The 22,032-nt window shown below is 40.4% G+C and overlaps 1 protein-coding gene across 10 annotated transcripts in view; it reads right to left on the reverse strand.

The window, feature by feature from the left end:
• The window catches only part of FAM135A (family with sequence similarity 135 member A), a 117,557-nt gene that overhangs the window by 82,422 nt on the left and 13,103 nt on the right, over positions 1-22,032 (reverse strand). For all 10 annotated transcript variants that reach the window (XM_058661602.1, XM_058661578.1, XM_058661564.1 and 7 more), the window contains 3 exons: positions 19,996-20,084; positions 18,522-18,637; positions 13,169-13,248 (listed from right to left, as the gene is read on the reverse strand). In XM_058661602.1, the coding sequence (XP_058517585.1) occupies positions 13,169-13,248; positions 18,522-18,598 (157 nt within the window). In that variant the 5' untranslated portion in view covers positions 18,599-18,637; positions 19,996-20,084. The remainder of the gene's footprint in view (positions 1-13,168; positions 13,249-18,521; positions 18,638-19,995; positions 20,085-22,032) is intronic.

Consider the following 22,032-nt stretch of genomic DNA (forward strand, 5'->3'; position numbering starts at 1 on the left):
AATCAATAGCCAGGATCTCAATCCAGGCCCATCCAGGTCTAACAGGGTGGTGGCAGGGAGCTAAGTCCTTGGGTCATTAACTGCTGCCTCCCCAGAGTGTTTATTTGCAGGAAGTTGGAACGGAAGCAAAGGCAGTGCCTAAACCTAGACATCCCATTATGGGATATAAGTCTCCCAAGCAGATTCTTTTTTGTTTTTTTAAGATTTATTTATTTTTATTGCAAAGTCAGATATACAGAGAGAAGGAGAGACAAAGAGGAAGCTCTTCTGTTCAATGATTCACTCCCCAAGTGACTACAACGGGAAGAGCTGAGGCAATCCCAAGCCAGAAGCCAAGAGCCAGGAGCTCTTCCAGGTCTCCACGCTGGTGCAGGGTCCCAAAGCTTTGGGCCATCCTCACTACATTCCCAGGCCACAAGCAGGTAGCTGGATGGGAAGCAGGGGTACTGGGATTAGAACCAGCACCCATATGGGATCCTGGTGCAATCCAGGTGAGGACTTCAGCCACTAGTTTAGCCACTAGGCTACCATGGCAGGCCCTCCAAAGCATATTCTTAATTACAGTGGCAAACACCTGCCCTTGATGCTTTCTTGCTGTTTTTAAAGATTCTATCATCTTCATGAAAGCTGAGTGGTAGTAGGAATAGAAATGAAATCCACTGACAAACAAATACTACCCAGGACACATGGATGACTTTAAGAAAAGCCTTGGGACCCTGCACCTGTGTGGGAGACCTGCAGGAGGTTCCTGGCTCCTGGCTTCGGATCAGCGCAGCACCAGCCGTTGCAGTCACTTGGGGAGTGAATCATTGGACAGAAGATCTTCCTCTCGGTCTCTCCTCCTCTCTGTATATGTGATTTTGCAATAAAAATAAATAAATCTTAAAAAAAAATGACTCGGGCCCGGTGCGATAGCGTAGTGGCTAAAGTCCTTGCCTTGCACGCGCCAGGATCCCATATAGGCGCCGGTTCTAATCCTGGCAGCCCCGCTTCCCATCTAGCTCCCTGCGTGTGGCCTGGGAAAGCAGTCGAGGATGGCCCAAAGCTTTGGGACCCTACACCCACGTGGGAGACCTGGAACAGCTCCTGGTTCTTAGGTTCGGATGGGCTCAACTCCATTCGTTGCGGTCGCTTGGAGGGTGACCATCGGACGGAAGATACTCCTCTCTGTACATCTGCCTTTCCGATAAACATAAATAAATCTTAAAAAAAATGATTCAAGGATTTCAATATTTTTTTTTACAGGAAAATAAACTGCCTTGTATTCTATTTTCCATGAGTTAGTTTGAAGTCTCTCTAATCAATCAGTTACCCTACCCACAGTAAGGCTGATTCTTTTTTAATTTAATTTTTATGTTGTTTACATAGTTGACAAGAATGCATGCCCATGAGGACCACTGAATAGGGTGGGAAGGGTCGAGGTAGGGAGAAGAGTGGGCGGGACATATGTTTTCAATTTTGTTTTCCTCCCTTTTTTTCTGTATTGAGAGTAGGGGGCTGGGGCAGAGGATGCGGGGGTTGCTCGCAACTGCCAAACTACATCAGTACCTGGGGATGGGGGATGTCCACTTGATGTTATTTTAGAAACTCTGATGGGGAGAGGAGTGCTCTCAGGGTATGCTCCAAGGTTGAGAAAATCGTTCCAAGGTTCATTGGTTCAGAATCCACCCTAGTGTATCCACTCACCCAGATATTTGTTGCCAAAGCTAGGCCAGTAGTTCAACACATTCTGTGTCCCACCTTCTAACATAGCACCTGACGTCCTCTGCAGGTCCAAATGAGCTGGTAGTCATGTCTCCTTCGTGTGCCTAGGCATGCCATCATAGGCATCACCAATCAACGAGGCCCAGGCCCAATGCATGTATTCCAAGGTTAGACCACAAATCCTATGATCTTCTGGCCCCTGGAATTTTGAGTCCAGGAGCCCAGCTGGAGAGTTCCCCCAGAAACCTCACCTGGGATAACCCCAGCCATGACTCTTGCATGTGCCATCCAATACAGGGTCTGGTTCTGTCCATTACCCATATCTACCTATGCACACATGGGCAACTGTAGTTGCTTGGTAAGTTCTGTCCCCAGCCCCACATCCTACACAAAACAACAGGTGTTGTAGCTCAGCCCAAGACAGTGTGCCACAGACCTGGTCCTTGTGCACACCAGTTGGAACTATAACTACAGCCTAGCTGGGGTAACACCAAATAACCCCCACTAGGCCTGTCCCCAGCCCTGGTTCCTACATGTGCCATTATGTGCAGCACACTGCTAGTCCAGTCTGTGCTGTGTTCCAATCAGGCTCTTATGGGTGTAGTACCTTAGCTCAACCCACCCAACCCTGCAAACAAGTTCTCATGTATGCCAACAGGTGCTGCCACTTTGTCCAAAGGCTAACTCTTGGAAAGTAAGATTGATTGAGCCTGGTGCGATGGCTCAGTGGCTAAATCCGCATCTTGCAAGTACCAGGGTCCCCTGTGGGCACTGGTTTATGTCCCAGCTGTTCCACTTGTGGCCTGGGAAAGCAAGAGGATGACCCAATGCCTTGGGACCGTACACTTCTGTAAGAAATCTGGAAGAAGCTCCTGGCTCCTGGTTTCAGATCGGCTCAGCTCCGGCTGTTGGTGTCACCTGGGGAGTGAACCAGCAGATGAAAAATTTGTCTGTCTCTCCTTCTCTGTGTAAATCTGACTTTCCAATAAAACAAATCTTAGAAAAAAAGGCAAGAATTGATAAAGATATAAATGGTTCCTTCTTCACAGACTATGTTCCTTAAATCCAGTCTGTTCTGAGACCCTAGATCTATTTCATTTCTGCTTTTTAACAAAGGGGGAAATTTAGGGTAGAAAGAGAAAGCAAGGCAAAGGAAACCAATGTTTACTGAGCATTACATTAGCCTCTACACGATTTCTAACTATATTCTCATAAATATACTTTGAGATAGGAATTATATCTACTTCATTAATTAGGGCAAAAAGGCTCAGAAATATTACATAAAAGACCATCTAGCCATAATGACAGAACAAGGCCTGAAGCTCGTTATGTCTACATTCAACCATCTTTTTCAGATTAATCTAGTTTTGCAAACACAAATGTAAGCACGTCCCTGGATTTGCTTAATATATTTTAAATTCAGGAAATTTTAGTTTTCCCTTCTTGCCTTAGCCATCTTAGTTTATACTTATATCGGAAATGGTTTCTCAAAAATACATGAAAAACGTACTCATTAACATAAAATGCTATCCTATGTACATACTTACTATACTGCATAATAGAAATTATAGGGGAAAAAAATGACAAATTTGATTATATGTTTTTCCACAACATAATGGCTCATAGTGTGATAAACAAGTCAAACACTGAGTGTTTCTTAGTCTGTCTGGTATTTTCAGAATCCTAATCAGTATAAAAGTATAGCCTTTTACAGTTTGCTAAGTACATTTCCTTATTTACTGTATTAAAAAACCTTATAAAGCAGGTAATAATTGAACATTTCACAGATGAGAGAACGAAACTCATACAGGTGAGTCTGGACAGCAAGAAGCTAATTTCATGATCCCAGTCACTACTATAACACTACCAGAGTTTCAGAATCACCAGTCGGAAATATCTATCTCAATCTCTATATTATAGAGATCAATATCAAAATAACTAGACTTGCTTTAACTGTCCTCATAGGAATTTGAGATCCTTTTCCATGTTAGTCATGCTAATGATATTAACTCTTTCTATATACCATAAAAATCCAAATGCCACTTATTATTAACTGATGGAACCAAGGAATAGACAAAACATTAAAAAATTTAATTAAAATCGTAAAAGGGTATGTATGGTAATATATTCAACAATGTAAAAGAAAGAATATAGGGCTGGCATTGTATCATAGCACCTAAGTAAAGCACCTACTTTGCAATGTAGCAGTCTATATGGGTGCCATTTCTTGTCCCAGCTGCCCCACACTTTTTTCTTTTTTTTTTAAGATTTTATTTTTATTTTTATTGGAAAGTCAGATATACAGAGAGAAGGAGAGACAGAGAAAGGTCTTCCATCTGCTGGTTCACTTCCCAAGTGCCTGCAATGATGAGAGCTGAACTGATCTGAAGCCAGGAGTCAGGAGCTTCTGGGTCTCCCATGCAAATGCAGGGTCCCAGGCTTTGGGCCATCCTCTACTGCTTTCCCAGGCCACAAGTAGAGAGCTGGATGGGAAATGGAGCAGCGGGGACATGAACTAGAACCCATATGGGATCCTAGCACGTCCAAGATGAGGATTTAGCCACTAGGCTATGCCGCCGGATCCCTCACCCCATACTTTTAATCCAACTCCCGAATAGTCTGTGAAAATCAGACCATGACCCAAGTGTTTGTGTCCTTTCCACCCCTGTGGAAGACCCAGATGAAGCTCCTGGTTCTCAGCTTTGGCCTGGCCCAGCCCTAGTGGTTACAGCTATTTGGGGAGCAAACTAGCTAATAGAGGACTAATCTCTCTCTCTTCTCTCAGTCTCCTACTCCCACCCACATAAATAAATCTTAAAAAAAAAAAAAAAAAGAGGGCCCGGCGGCGTGGCCTAGCGGCTAAAGTCCTCACCTTGAACGCCCAGGGATCCCATATGGGAGCCGGTTCTAATCCCGGCAGCTCCACTTCCCATCCAGCTCCCTGCTTGTGGCCTGGGAAAGCAGTCGAGGACGGCCCAAGGCTTTGGGACCCTGCACCTGCGTGGGAGACCTGGAAGAGGTTCCTGGTTCCCGGCATCGGATCGGCGCGCACCGGCCCGTTGCGGCTCACTTAGGGAGTGAATCATCTGACAGAAGATCTTCCTCTCTGTCTCTCCTCCTCTCTGTATATCTGACTTTGTCATAAAAATAAATCTTAAAAAAAAAAAAAGAAAAGAAACAACAAATATATCTAGGAAAGGGTAGACAACAGGAGAGAAATTTTGAAAAAAGTAAAAAATGCTTATACAGAATAAGGGGTCTGGCATAACTGCTGGAATAGGAAAAGCAGCATTAAGTTGGTCTGAAGCTACAGAGATGATAGGAGAAATATATGAGAAAACAGTATCTCTTGAAAGTAGAAGGAAAGTAGAGAGGAAACAATTTAAGTAAGGGAAATAATAGCAAGACTTAACAATGCCTACATTACAATAAACATAAGGACTTGAGAAGCAGTTAAAAGTGGCTATGAAGACTAACTGTTCTTTTAATAATTTGATTGTGTTGTGTAAATAATTTTCAAAAAAGTTGGATGGACTTTAGAAAGCAAAATACATCCCATTTTAATAGCACTATCAGTACTAGAAATGGACATGGACTTTCTATTGAAATTGTGCAGTTTAAAAATGAGTCCTTCCTTCTAGAATCAGCAGTGACATCTCTGTTTCAAATATAAGAATCCCTTTTTATTAATCAATTTTAAACAGCTCTATAAATATTCATTGTCTTTCTTGACTGATGTTATTACTGATGACAGCTATTTCCTGACCAAATCATCTCACTGTCAGCATAATCCTGCACTGGGAATAAATTTTGATACATTACAATGTGCTATAAAATACCACTTAATTCCCAAGCCATCCAACTTGTCCTACTGCAACTCACAATTATCATTCCTTTTTTTCCCCTTACCTAAAAGTTTTCTGCAAATGCACAAAAGAGAAAGCAGTTAACAAAAAAGATAGTGCTAGGAAAAAGGTATTGAGATTAAAATACAAATTGGAGTTAAAAAAAACAAGGTGAATAAAAATAGCAAAGACAAAATGAGAGTTATTACAGAACAGAAAGAACAAAGAGAAACAACCTTTGGAGAAGTTAAAGTTATGGATGAGGCTCGAGACCAATCATATGTATATGTTTTAAAAAGTTAGCTAAATTTATGCAGGGATAAGCATTACAGGCAAAAAAATTCTGTAAGCATAATTTTTCCTAATTTGCTAACATTAAAAATACACACACTCTTGGACCACCTTGACACCATTTCTAAATGAAAGAAATCTTGAGTGCAGCAGGGCATGGAGGACAGAAAGAGCATCCTAACAACTATTGGGGCTGATGCTTTGACTTAGACACAAAGCTGCTGCCGTGACACCAGTATCCTGCATGGGCTCCAGTTTGTGTTTTGGCTGTTCCACTTCTGATTCAGCTCCCTGCTAATGTGCCTGGGAAAAGCAGAGGAAATCAAAGTGCTTGGGGTCCCTGCCACTCATGTGGAAGATCCAGATGAAGCTCCTGGCTCTTGGCTTTGATCTGACTGGTGCAGACACTTGGAGAGCAAATCAGCAGATGGAAGGTATCTACCTCTCCTCTTTCTCTGTAACTCTATCAAATAAATAAATAAATAAGTTTAAAAGAAGAAATATACCAGTTAAACTGCCTTCACTCCCCCCCCCCCACCCGATAGCTAGTAAGCAAACTTACAAAAGAACATGAGCTAGGATCCAATACTTTGGAGTCTCTGATTCACATATTACTTTAACATGATAGAAGCTATTCCAGAGTACATAGCAAGAAATACCTGGTATCAGATCTACTTTATCAGAGAGGATTCAAAAGCTGTGGAACACCTCCGGCACTCCTTCCTCCCCCCACACTAGATTATTGTGCTAGGTACAGTGGCAGGCAGGGGGAAAAAACAATGTCTCACAATTTGTTCCACATCATTATATTTGTAAAGCTGTACTGATACCTTTGTATGGCATAAATAAGAAAACCAACATCTCCCAAACTAGAAACTTTAAAACACATTGATTCACCACACTAGAAAAAAAATGGATAGGTCATATTTGGTAGTGCATTTCAGGTGTGACAAAGTTTGTTATTTTAAAAGAGTGACAAAAAAGTGTAATGAAGATTTTATACATATTTTTCTTCTATTAAAAATCTACCTTTGTGCTTGCTGTTTTGTCTGCTGTAATTTAAACAAAAGCATCCAATTTCTTAAAATTTTTCTTGTATAATGCCATAAACATATACATACAATATTTTCACATAAAAATTACGTGAAATTATAAGTACAGGGCTCAGCAGAGTGGTGCTACAGGTTAAGCCTAGAATGGTAGTAACCCATATGAGTGCCAGTTTGAGTCCCAGCTCTGAACCAACACACGAGGGAAGGCAGCAGGAGATGGCCCAAGAGCTTGTACTGTTGCCACCCACGTGGGAGACCTGAATGAAGCTCCTGCCTGCTGGATTTAGTCTGGCTCAGCCTAGGCCACTGCAGCCACTTGGCTAGTAGGCCAGCGGATGGAAGATTTCTGTCTCTCCTTCTCTTTCTCTCTTTCAAATACATAATAAATCTTTCAAACAAAATTAAAATTATATACTATGGCAGTCCAAAGTTTACCAAAAACTATTCTTCTCTTTCCCAGACAGATTGTTTATGCATACCACTTATTTTAAAAAATATTTATAACAAATTAGTGTATTCTTAACTATATACATATATAGATATACATATATGTGGATACACACACACACACTTATTTATGTATGTATTTATTTATCCCCCAGGGCAGGCAATTGATGCAGTCATCAAAACATACCCTGGGACAGCAGCATCCCATATTGGGAGGTGACTGTATTTGAGTTTCAGCTCTGCTTCCCATTCTAGTTTTCTGCTAATCTGCACTCTGGGAAGTAGTAGTACTGGTTCAAGTACTTGGGTCACGGCCACAGCAGGAGATCCAGACTGAGCTCCTGCCTTCAACCTGGCCCAGCTCCAGTGGCCACTGCAGGCATTAGGATAGTGAAACAGTAGATGGGAGACACTTTTCTCCCTCTTCCTCTCTCTCTAGTGAATGAAGGAAATAAAACATAGCTGATAATGTCAAGTCAATCAGTTTGTAATGTCAGAATCTAGAGATTGAATTGGAAGCAACAATGGTTAATTCTGGACTCAATTCAGAAAAACAGAAGCACTGTCTCCAGGAAAAGGCTAAGTCATGGGACTGCATTTTGGCATTTCTGAAACACAATGTGTTACGCTGCCAAAATAACAGCATATTATAAGCTCATCACTTTGTATTTCTGCCACAGGGCCTAGAGATTTAACTATAAGCTGTAATGATTTTGACATAAATTAAATTCTTCCTAATTGATTAACTGATGGAGAATAACAATTTTGGAACCTGGTCCAAAATTCATTTATTTAGAATATTTTTCTCTTCAAAATATAAAATAAGTGTTAAATTTCTACTTTTCTAGCGAGTAAATCAAACTAAGTAAGTTGAACAAATCTATTTATTTAAAAAAATGAAGTAGCAAATAGAACAACCTTTTGGAATAAGATAAGGCTAAATATAAATATCATGGCATCTAAACTATTAATGTTTCACAGGTTAATTATGACTCAGTAAACGCTGAATAATGAATTGGCGCCCTAAGCTACCTGTGGAATGAATCCTGCTGAGTCTTAGTCTACCTGCAACTGAGCATCACAAGATCTGGGTGGGTAACTGAAGCAGACGTGCACTTAGACAATGAAACATTCCAAAAGCCTTGGAAAATGGTCTTAAGATGTAAAATGCAATGAAAATTAAGTATATTTCCTTGTTGCCATAAGGGATATCTTTGCTCTTCAAAGCACAGAATGTACTCTGAGATATTAGAATATAAAATGCTCTAAAAGATCCAAAAAGGACTAAATGACACACTGATTTTTAATCAACAGAACTACTAAAGCAGAGTAAGGGAATGTCTGGCCCCAGGGATATTGTAAGCCTGTAAAATAATTCTGACTTGCCAATGCAACCACAAGTGGGACTTGAAATTCATTAACTCCATAGCAGGCTGATTGAAGACAAACTGGTATGGACCACAACTAATCTTATAAATATCTGAATGGCTCATGTCTGAAAAACAATCTCTACCCCTGCACTACAGCCTAAAATGTCTACCCAGATTTGTAATTCTGGACTGTCAAATAGCATGATGTTATTACCACTTGATTGCTGACAGAAAAAAATGTTCTCGAAAAAAGTATAATACATGTAGCAGCAAGCAAAGTCACTCAAGAGCTATCAGCACAATCACAATAATCACAGGTTACTATTAAATACCTTTTTAGTAATTTATGTTATTACCTTTAGTTATCTTCAACCACTAGTCAAGAAGTAGAGTTTAATGTTTCCATAAGCAGGGAGCTAGATCAGAGATGAAGAAACTGGGACTAGAACTGGCACAATGCCCAAACTGGATGCCGGCATTGCAGATGGAAGATTACCATGTGACACCACGGCATTGCGCTGGCCCCGAAAGATTGTATTTTTATTATTATTATTATTATCCCAAAGGCAGAGTTACAGAGAGGAGAGACAGAGAAAAAACCTTTCATCTGTCCTAACAGCCAGAACTGAGCTAATGCATAGCCAGGAGCCAGCTTCCTCTGGATCTCCCATGTGAGTACAGGGGCCCAAGGCCTTGGACCATCTTCTGTTGTTTTCCCAGCTCATAAGCAGGGAACTACAGGGGAGAGGATTAGCCTATTCATCCACAGTGCCAGCTTCTATTTAGAACATTTTTTAAAGTAAAAAAAAAGTGTACTGGTGGGTAAATACTGGGCACAGTTAACCAGTTACAGTTAACCAGATGTCTGTTGCGATATCTGCATTCCATATATCAGATATTCACTGTAAATTCAGTGAATGGGAAAAGGCTGGGTGAGGCCAGGCTGCAGCACCTGCTGGCGTATGCAAGGGCCAGGATTGAGGGCCGACTGTGCCAAGCAGGGCTACTCTCTCTACTAGCATGCATGACATCCAGGGATTGCAGCAGGCCTGGTAGAGGAACTTGCAGAATTCTCTTGCTAGACCACAGCTCCCACTGGGGAGCACCATAGCTGGGGGCAGGCTAGCCCAGGCAAGGCTGCAACACTTAGCAGCATTTGTGCGGGCCAGGTCTGGGGCCAGGCTGGGTTGGGCCAGGCCCACTGGATTGGGTTGCCAACACCTGCCAGCAAGAGCTGAGACTGAACTGAGACTGCCAGGTTGAGTCAAAGAACCCGTCAGCATGTACATGACCCAGGGCTGGAAACGGGCCTGGTGGGGGAACTCTGGGGACAGCCATACTGGGCTGCAGTTCCCAATGGTAAGTGTGAGACCCAAGGCTGTCGGTGGACTAGGCTGGGCAAGGCTTTGCACCTATCAGCATGTGGGCTGGGTCTGGAGGCAGGGCAAACTAAGCTGGGCTCCAGCAACCACTGGTGTTCTCAAGTGCCAGAATGAGTGCGGGACAGACTAGGCCATGATTACCGCCAGGTCACATGAGAGTGGAGTTAGGGTGAGTTAGACTGGCTAGGTTGTAGCACCCTTCAGTGAGAGCCAGAAGAGGTATGGGTCAGTTGGACTAAGCTGCAGTACCACCAACGACAGAGTACCAGGACTAGGGGGCAGCCATGTCAATCTAGGCAACAGCATCCGACAGCACTTGTAGGATCCAGGGCTGGCAGCGAGCCTGCTAGGGGAATTTGGGGAACATCCTTGCTAGGCAGCTCCCGCTGGTGAGCACTAAGAGCCAGGACAAGGAGCAGGTTTGACCAGGCTGGGCTGAAGCACCCATAGGCACATGTGTTAGCCAGTTGTAACATTCTACAGCACACACTGGTACAAGTATGACCCAAAACAGGGAGCAGGCCAGGCCAAGTTAGACCATAGCACCTGTCAGTTCACACTAGGGATGAGGGTGTACCAGACTGGGCTAGCCTATACACCCACCAATAAGAACTAGGACTGGAGTACACTGGGCTAAGCCAGCTTGTAGCACCTGTCGGCAAATTCTGAGACTGTAGGAAGGCCATATCAAACTGGGCCACTCCACCTGATGGTACATACAAGACCTGGGGCTTGGTAGGGGAACTCTGGGGACTCCCTTGTTGGGCTGCTGATTCCATTGGTGAGGGTGAGGTGGGACAGGGAGTGGGCCAGTCTGGGGGGAGGCAAGGCATGGCAGACTGCTGTACCTGCTAACATGCACAAGCACCAGAATGGTGCAATCCATTCTGAGCCTGGACTGGGTGTGACTCATGTCAGGCTGTACCACAGTACCCCTGGCAGGCACAATATCCGGGACTGGAAACATACCTGGCAGTGGAACTGTGGATACTCCCCTGCTGGGCTGTACCTATCGCTGGTGAGCAGAAAAACCAGGGTTGGGGTTGGACCAGGCTGGACAAGGTGGTGGCAGCTGTTGGCACACGTGGGGGGCCAGTTATGCCACAGTACTCACAGGTGTGCATGAGAGTCAGGTAAGATGTAGGTTGGGCTGGGCTAGACTGCACCAAAGGCTGGCACACACAAAACCTGGGTCTGGTGGTGCTACTGGAGGAGGTTATTGGGGGTTGCCTCAGCTAGGCCAAGGAACCTACTGGTATGCCAGAGGACCAGGTCTGATGCAGACTGGCTGGGCTGGGCTGTAGAATCCATTGGCTTACATGAGGTATAGGGCTGTGTTAGAACTGATCAGGCAGCTGCATCCATCAGTACGTGCGATGGCTGCTGCAGGTGACAAACCACACCTGACCCTGCACTGGCTGCTGCACACAAGAGTCAAATTTGAGGTCACCGCAGGGGAGGTTTCTTGGAGGACCACCACTAGTCCCAGATCCTGGCCACAGGGAGAATCACAAGTTGCGTAGTCCAACCTTGGAGCATGTATCAGGACTGGGCTTCCTCAGATGCCGATGGCTGTGCAGTGGACAGTATGTCCAGCTGCATATGGAAGACATGATGGCCAGCTCATCAAGACCAGGAGGGGATGTAAACTGCCACATCAGAGGATGGAAAAGCAGAACTGATTTGAAAATTCTGGGCCTGGCGTGGTGGCCTAAGCAGTGAAAGTCCTCACCCTGAACACACTGAGATCCCATAGGGGGGTTGGTTCTAATCCCGGCAGCTCCACTTCCCATCCAGCTCCCTGCTTGTGGTCTGGGACAGCAGTCGAGGGCGGCCCAAAGCCTTGGGACCCTGCACCCATGTGGGGGACCTGGAGGAAGTTCCTGGCTCCTGGCTTTGGACTGGCATAGCACTGGCCATTGCGGTTACTTGGGGAGTGAATCATCAGATGGAAGATCTTCCTTTCTGTCTCTTCTCTTCTCCGTATATCTGACTTTGCAATAAAAATAAATAAATCTTCAAAAAAAAAGAAAGAAAAGAAAAGAAAATTCTGACTAAGCTTTGCAGCATATTTCTGGGTCTATGGATTTTGTCAACCAGTAGACCTTGGAAACATTTTCCTGGAGCAAGGAAACCAAAAGCATCTCAATGCTACTGAAACCACTCAAGTAACACCCTCAGAGCACTCTTCCCCCCATGGGATTTCTACATATCATCAAAAGACCTTTTCCCATCCCTGGGTGCTGATGTACTTTGACCGCAAGGAGTGGCCCCCTCACCCCCCCCTTACTGTGGACACATGAGAGAAAAGAAAATCTGTTTCCATATCTGACCCTCCCCACCCTAATCAGAGGCCCTCATGGGCAAGCATCCTTCTCAATTACATAAACAAAACAAAATTAAAATAATTTTAAAAGCCTTACATCTCATTAGAGCTTATTAACCAGAATAAGCAAGGTAGTTTGAGAGAGTTCATGGAAAAAATCTCCCATTATCTTATAATTCCATTGTCATATTTTGAAGTTTTATATATTCCATCTTTTTATTGTATTGAGAAAGCTAAAAAACACTCAGTGATAACGTTAGGACTACAAGTTTTAGCTTAAATTATTGTTGGTGTGACTCTCCTAAGAGTATGAATAAATAAGAAAGCTGCCATAATGTCTATTTTATATCTTCCTACATCGTCTTCCGGTTCTTTTCTAATTACAGTAGCTAGCAGAAAAAGCTTTGGCTTAAAAAAACGCTATAGAATGTACACCAAAAACTTATCAGAAGATAACATTTGTCAGAAGAAGTCAATGTATATCTTTAAAAAAATGCATTTGAGATGCTATCATTGCCCATCTCTATTTCATGAAAATTTCATATATAGTTTTTGATGTGCTCATTGCAAGAAATCTAAGGATACAGAGTATATAATATTAGGCTTGTTTTCCTGAGATGCCAAATATATTTCTTAAACGGACATCATAATGATGCTATCTGGCATCTTACAATTGCAGTGAAAGTATACTTCAGAAAAACTAATAATTATAATATTATTTCAGTCTTGTTAAAAATATTTTTCCACTTACCTGTTCCATGTAATAAACTGGCTTCTACTCTATGGGGAATTCTTGGTGGAATTTTCATAGATGCACGAATCTGGTAAAAACTAAAACAAAATAGGTAAGTTATTTCAAAACACTTTAAAAATATGCTATGCTTTAATTTCTATGTCATGTATTAAAATGATAAACTCAATTTAACAACACCAGTCTCTCATTACTTTGACTATCTGTGGAGAAAAAAAAACCATTGGATCCACATAGCAACTATTAGCTTGGCATAAAGCCAAAATGGAACATGAGTATATATAGGATGAATGAAAAAAGAATAGGGCCTGGCGTGATGGTCTAGCTGTTAAAGTCCTCACTTTGGAAGCGCTAGGATCCCACAAAGGCACCAGTTGCTCATCCCAGCAGCCCTGCTTCCCATACAGCTCCCTGCTTGTGGCCTGGGAAAACAGCGGAAGGATGGCCCAAAGCCTTGGGACCCTGCACCCTGATTAGTTATAATAGTATAACCAAAAAAAAAAACCCACTGAAATTAACATGATTAAATACATATAAATAAATGATTGTTTTAGTTAACATATACCATTATTTAACTTGGAAAAGTTATTTTACCACCTATTTTACCATTGTAATTTCATGACACAAAATCGTATCTTATATTTTAACCTTTCATAATTTTATAAAATTTGGTCACTTTATAATATAAAACAAAGAACAGAAGTTACACAAATACAAAATTTATTTCTGTGTTTTTTTTCTAAAAGATTTATTTTGCTAGTTTTTCAAACTATTTCTATAAAGTGAACAAGTGTCACGTATTTCACAATATAGAATTAGGAACATAGTGGTACTTCCCACACTACCCTCCCTCTTGCTCAGTCTCTAACCAACGTCTTCTAAAACCTAGTAGTCAATGAATTTTCAATTTTTTTTTCACTATGTAAGCAATTTTTTGTAGCTAGTCTCCAAACATAGTTATAACCCTGAATTGCATTTTAAGCATTTGATTTTATACTATATATTATATATTACATATAATTATGTACATATTTATTTATTTTACTTGAAAATCAGAATTACCGAGAGAGAGTAGAGACAGAGATCTTCCATCTGCTGGTTCACTTCCCAAATGGCTGCTACAACCAGAACTAGGCTCGTCTGAAGCTGGGAGCTGGGAGCTCTGGTTCCTGTGTGAGTGCCAGGGCCAAGGGCTGGGCCATTCTCCACTGCTTTCCTAAGTTGCAAGCAGGGAGCTGGTACAGAAGTGCAGAGGCTGACACCACAGGTGGAGGATTAGTCTGCCACTGAACCAGCCCTAAGCTAATCTTCCATCTGTGGCAGCAGCATCCCCTATAGGTGCCAGTTTGTGTCGTGGCTGCTCTCCTGCTTATAGTCTGGAAAAGCAGCAGAGGATTGGTCCAAGCCTTGGGACCGCGCACCCATGTGAAAGACCTGGAAGAGGGTCCTGGCTCCTGGCTTTGGATTGACACAGCTCTGGCCATTATAGCAATTTGGGAAGTGAACAGGAGGGTGCAAGATCTCTCTGTCCCTCTCTGTCCATTTGTAGTTCTGACTTTCAAACAAAATAAAATAAATAAATCTTTAAAAATCATGTTTCTTAAAAAGCAGATCTACAAAATTTAAAAATATCTCCAATTTTTTTGCTCTTCAAATATATCCATACCTGTTGAAAGATGACTCTACCAGAACTATAACGTAGGTCTACTCCTCTTTAAGGTAATCAGGGCTTACTTTATGACTTGCTTTAGGTCAATACATTGCAGTAGAAGTGACATATCATGTTAGCTGTAACCATACATGCTAATAATTATCCCTGAATAGATTTGGACCTTGCCTCCAAATGAGAATAAACTGCAAAATGAGAGACTGTAAAACTCTTAGAGTTGAGTCTGTTTAGCTGAAGTCATTTTACATTAGTTAGCACAAAGTTAACTTGCCAGCCAACTATAAATTCAAGAATAAGCCCAACAAAGATTAGCCAAGCCAGCCCAGACCAGCAGAACCATTTCAGCAGATTCACAGACTTGTAAGTAAAAAGGAATATTTATTATTGTAATGTCAAGGCTCTGTGTCTGTCATTAGTTCTTAGCTATGGTTATCTGCACTATTGTGGCAACAAATAACACACAGAAAGTGATACCTAACAGTGGTGTGTGCTGTAACAAAAACTTAAGATACTGATTTTTGAAGTCCAACTAGCAATTAAAAACAATGAAGAAGCTACAGGCAACTGGAAAATTGCTAATCTATTTTATGTTGTTATGCTATGTTCTATCTACAAAAACTTGGAAGAAGTCAGACAATGTACTAAAAGAACTTCTGGACTTTAGAAAACTAATTTCCATGTAGAATGCTGAAAATGCCATTTGGTTGCTCTTATCATTCTGTAATAGGGTTCTTTAAGAAAGAGATGTTCTAAAGAAAGAACACACATAGTCTAAAAGGACCAGAAATTGTTGCTTTGGAAAATAAAAGTGTATCCATCTCGTAAAAACATTTTACAAATAAGACAGAATAAGATCAAATTATGGGAGCAGGTGTAGAATCCTTTCCTTAAGATTACCACAAGAATTAAGGCAAGGACTATGTAGATTGTTAACTTGAGGGTTTTCTAGAACTAATGGCTATTAACTACATAAAATTTTGATTCCAAAGCAGTAGGAATTACATTATGAAAGGAAGCACTATCTCAAAAAAAATCATGAATGTGAATTTTAAAGCAAAAATATACTGTCTCAGTCATTCAGAAAGCCCACAACATTTTCTAAGTGAACTGTACTGGCCAAAAGTTACCATTCGGGACTCCAGACAGAACTTATGACTTGCTTGGCCAACACGAAGCAGTGAAATAACAGTGTGCTGGTTCAAAGGTTCTTGCATCTTCTGCTCTTTCTTGGCTATCTGCCTCTGCTATGATAAGAAGTCCAGGTTTGACTGCTAGGTGATGATGAGACACCAGGTGGATCAGCATACAGCTTAGCACAGCAGTCTTTACTTTTTCAAAAAGACAACAAAACCAAGCCAAAAAAAAGATTATCTCTCACCCTACTACCTTTGTTTAGTTAGTCCCACTATTGCCATTCTTGGCCCAGAACTTTAGATTTATATTTTAAGTTATTAAAAAGGGGACCTGGAGTCACGGCTCAATAGCTAACTCCTCACCTTACAAGCGTCAGGGTCCCATGTGGGCGCCAGTTTGTATCCCAGCTGCTGCATTTCCCATCCCAGCTCCCTGCTTATGGTCTGGGAAAGCAGTCGAGGACGGCCTGAAGCCTTGGGATCCTCCATCTGCGTGGGAGACCCGGAAAAGGCTCCTGGCTTCAGATCTGTTCAGCTCTGACCACTGCAGCTATTTGAGGAGTGAACCAGCAGATGGAATATCTTTCTGTCTCTCCTTCTCTCCACAAATCTGATTTGCCTTTCCAATAAAAATAAATCTTAAAAAAAAATAGTTACTACAAGTGCCTCTAAATTTTTCATTGTTTCTTGTCCATAATCATCAATTTAATATATTACCATCTCAATTGAGATGTCAAGGAAGTAGTTACAGGATGTGGTTAAGAACCTGCATTTTCTAACATACTGGTCACTCAATACCATGTTAATTAGCTTCATCATGTTCTTAAATTTCCATGTTCCTTCCTGTTGTTGAAGCTGTATAGTGGTATCTCATTGGAGGGGATGATATCCTGCCAGCTCTACTTTCAGACCAAGGATGGTTTCCCAATGAAACTGTTAAATTTATCTGGACAATAAATGCTGGACTGTCCGCATGGTCCATGCCCGCAATGAAAGAATCATGACTGGTTATGATCTGTACTACTGTAACAATATGGAGGGAGGGTTTGGGAAGGGGTTGGGGGAATCCCAGAGCCTATGAAACTGTGTCATAAAATGAAATTTAAAATATATATATATATATATATATATATATATATATATATATATTACCATTTCCATGTGATCGTGCTTTCTGTATCAAAGACATTTTTTTTCCTTTACTTGGAGATCAGTAAACTACCTAAATCCCTGGTGTTAACTTTTTCCAGACATTAAAATTTCTGTACAAGCACAATCTTACCTTTCCTTGATACCTTTTATAATTCTGCTAGAAAATATACAATCTGCTTAATGTTCTTTAAAACAAACAAACACACAAGTCCATGGGGCAAGTGCCAACAACTTCAGTCACTGCTTGGAATGCCAGGATCCCCGTATTGCAGTGCCTGGTTTAAGTCCCGGTTATTCTGCTTCCAATCCAGTCTCCTGTTAATACCCATACCAGGAGGCAGCAACTATGGCCTAAATACTTGTTTCCGGTCCTTGCCACTCACGTGGGATACTTGGAATGATGCTCCTGGCTCCAGGTCTCAGCCTGGCTGAGCTCCAACTGCTGTAGGCTTTATGGAAGTCAACCTGCAAGTAAAAGAATTCCCTCCCTGCCTTTCACATAAAATGAAAATAAGTAATAGCAGTGAGAAATTTGTCTTTAAAAAACCAGTAACAGAGTCCAGTATGGTAGTCTAGCAGCTAAAATTCTCCGCTTGCTGGTACCAGGATCCATATGGGTGCCAGTTCTAATCCTGGTGGCCCAGCTTCCCATTCAGCTCCCTGCTTGTGGCCTGGGAAAGCAGCTGAGGATGACCCAAAGCCTTGGGACCTTGCAACTGCATGGGAGACCTGGAAGAGCTCCAGGCTCCTGGCTTCAGATTGGCTCAGCTCCAGCCATTGCGGCCACCTGGGGAATGAATCATCAGATGGAAGATCTTCCTCTGTCTCTCCTTTCCATATATCTGCCTTTCTAATAAAAATAAATAAATCTTTAAAAAAACACTATTGTCAGCATGCTCATTCTTATTTCTAAGATTTGAATTCATGCTGCCTTTTCCCACTAAAGGCTCTTTATTTTACTCCTTTCCTAAGTCTTATCCACACTCTGATCCTAGTTCTCCGTAATATCCTAAGTTACTAACCCCAGAAAGGCATCTTTCTGTGGTGATTTCTAGAGCACTCCCTGTATATACTTCTTGAAGCAGCATTTTATATGCTTTTCGTATTTCTACTTAATTGTTTTGCATAACATATCTTATTTTCATCATTATATACTACTAGGAATAAAAATGATTTCAAAATTTGCATTCAACTCCTGTCAATATTAAGAACAAATTACTCAGCATTGTCACTAACTCCTCATAAATCCTAAGTATTACTTAACATACAAGTTCTATGGGAAATTCCTTAACTATAGCTTATTATTTTTCTTATGTATACTTGAATAAAAGTATGTAATCAAATTAAAACTATATCTTATCCTATACAAAATGTATAATTTTCACATTAAAATACACACCCTCTCTGAAATAAATCCACATTGTAGAACTTATTTAGCTCCACGGAGAATTCTACCATTGCTTGAACTTCAGTCATTTTTAATTTATACCCTGAAGGCAAGTCTGGTAGCAGCACCTTGATAAAGAAAGGGAAAAATCAAGAAAAGAACAATGAAGATGTCAACTTATATTAAAATAAAATACTATTACTTAAACATATTCCTACATAAAATGCATATGCATAAAATAAAAATGAAGCAAACTAGCTCACTGTTCTCCAACTAAATAGCAATAGAATCTTTACTTTCTAAATAGGACTTCTATAATTTAAGAATTATCCTGTCTGTTTTTCTAAAATGTGCTCCCCTAATGACTTCTATATAATAATAAATCACTTAAGAAAAAATAAACTTCTGATTTTATCTCTTTTGGATAACATCTTTTTAAAAATGAAGCTACCTACTCTTTTCTATTTCTCTCTTGCTTATAATGGTAATTTCAAAATCAAAAGGAGTTAACATTTTTTAACCCAAAAAAATCCATGCAAAATTTTCTCCTTTAGACTAGGAGTTCTTTAACAACTATTTTAATTTAAATGTAAGAAACTTGGTTCCTTCATTAAAAAAAAAAACTTTAAATATCCATGTTCACAGATTTTTAAAAGCCAAATAAGAAAAAAGCACACAATTTCATCCACTGAAACACACAATTCAGTATGCATTCTTCACGAATGTGCATTTAGAACAATTCTTATTAAAGTGGGATCAAAGCACAACACATTGTATAATTTGCTGACTTCATTTAATTTCCTCATGCATCTGAGTGAGTAAGTATAGTTTTACGGTGATAGTTTTACTTGTAACTATTTCACAGGAACACATTATAATTTAATCAACCAGCTATTGGGTATTTCAGTGATTTCTATCTTTTCACTATCAACAATTATCCTTAACAACAACACGTATTAAAAAAAAAAAAAGAAAACAACAGAGAAAGCAAACATTGGAGTGCATTTCTCCATGACTCTGGTATTTCTGTGTCTTGCAAGCAGAGATACTGACAGTTTTTGTTACAATCTATCTTTTCAAACACAGGTACTCTTCAAAGGAACAGGTTGCATGCTAGAACAAAGGGCAAATTTATTCACTGTTCCGTAAAGCAAAACTCAGCTGGGCTTATTATCCACTATAAAAGGTTCAGGTTCCCATAGGTTAAGGTCCCTCCTTTGCAACGTACCCTACTTAGTATGCAGGCATTATATAGTACTCCAGCTCCTGATACTGGGAGTATAAAACAACCCTTGTCCGAGTTAGGAGCCTCAAGTATTCAGCCAACACATATGGCACTGTGCCAGCTTAATCTCTTTGTTCACAAACGTGACAGAAATTTCAGATCCTCCATGGTTCTTTAAATGGTTCTAAATAGACATTAGCTAAATGCTCATATATTCTGATCTATAAGGAGTTGAACGCAAAAGGAATGCCATATTCTTACCTCTGCAAATCAAAACTTCATTTTAACATTATCAGGTAACCAATATTGTACTGCTACTGATTCTCGTTGTTAAAAATATATCGCTTGTCCTATGAGAGAGAAAGAATAACATCTCAAAATAGTGTGCATACCACGTCTGCCTTAAGGAAACTTGTATTATGTTAGTTACTTAATAGTAACAGTTTATAGTAACAGGAAAACAGTTACAGTTTTGCTGATATCAATATTAACTATTATATCTTTACGAAGTAGTAAGTTAAATGTATTTTAAAGTTCTATAGTGAACAAAGTGCTTTCTTTTTTCAGTGGCTTAGAAATGAGTACCTAAAACATTATAAGCTTATTAACTCTTAAAAGGCATGTGTTTAAGTGGGTATGTATATAAGCCATATATGTGTGCGTGTGTGTGCTTATCTAATGCATTTTAACAGAACAGGCCACCCAAATACACCACAGATTTTTTTCACATTTTAAATACTGATTAACTTTTAAAACATGCATGTCTTTTGTCACTGGTATAGTATTTTAGCTACTAAATATGTTAGAATAAAATCACATTCACCTTTCAACAGTTTTTCTTCCGTCCATCATAAAGACTTAGAGACTTTATGAGCATCCATACAACTACCTTAAAATTGCAACATCAATACCAGTCAATGATCAAGTAGTAATTATTTCTAATTAGATAAAAACATTTTTTATATCTTTACATAAATTATTCCCTATTTCTGGAAATAACCTCCTCAAACACCCTCTATATAGATTTTTTAAAATAGGATCTGGATCATGGTTCTCGTTACGAGCTGATTTTGATTAAATCTTAATGCTTTCACTTATTCAAATTTTAAAAATAGGTAGTACTCAAACATTTATTGAATATTTACTATTGGCTAAGAATTGTAATGGACATAGTGTAGTTCAATTTTTCATTTCAAAGAGCTAACTAACGAGCAGGAAGCAATAAATACATTTAGACATTGTACAATGGTTCATTAGCTAGGGGCTTAGAGCTTGAGCCTTGTAGCCAGCATTTTGGTGATAGACCTCCTCTCTCCTCATTTCCTTGTGGAACATAGCTACTCCACCACCAGAACCAACAAGCCTGCTAGAGAGAATTAACTGTTTTATCAGATAAGCTACCTTATTGCTGGATCATTATTATAGCCTCTTGGCCTTTCCCTTAATATGAAAACACTCGAATTAAAGTACTACTATAATAAAAATCTCCAAAAACATTGTACTATCTTAGTAATTAGAAACTAGACAACAGGGAAACATCTTACTAGAATACTGGTGATGGATTATACAGAAGCGAAACAACTGAAAAAGGTGTATAATAACCCGTAGTACTAGGTGACCATAAAAAAACCAACTGTCCCCTGGAAAAGTGCATAAACACTGCCACAATACCGCTTGTGTTGATGGTTCTTTGCCTCGTTTGCTTAGGCAAGAACTGGATAGTCTGCAAGCAAAGATGGAAATAAGAGAGAAAGGGGGGAAGAGTCTTGCAGCCAACCCCCTCAATATCACACGCATCAAGATTAAGTATCTTTCTCACAGCATTCTTTCTAGACTTCAGGACAGAGACTGGGATCTGTGGTTAACAATGCTGTTATTTCAAATAGCTTCAAGATAGTAACTATCACTTAGGGGAAAGATGTGTCTCATGAAAATGCAGTAATTAAAGTATGCTAGAGGACAGCATATAGATGATTCTGGTTAAGATGCCCAGATGCCTATCAGAGAGTAGGTGTTTCAATAACTCACTTTGGCTCCCTGTTCCAGTATCCTGCCCATGCGGACCCTGGCGGGTGGTGGGGAGAACAGTGAATGAGTGACTGGGTCCCTTCATCCCAGACAGGAGACCTGGACACCTGGACTGAGTTTCCAACTCCTGCTCCTGGCCTTTTCCTTAGCCCTGGTCTAGCCCCAGTTGTTGAAGGCATTTGGTAAATAGATCAGTGACTCGGGAATTTCAGCTGTTGTCTGTCTCTCTCTTTCAAAAATAGAAAAAAATTTAAAAAATTGTGTATTCAG

This window comes from Ochotona princeps, chromosome 1 (assembly GCF_030435755.1).
Source record: "Ochotona princeps isolate mOchPri1 chromosome 1, mOchPri1.hap1, whole genome shotgun sequence".
NCBI classification, from domain to species: Eukaryota; Metazoa; Chordata; class Mammalia; order Lagomorpha; family Ochotonidae; genus Ochotona; species Ochotona princeps.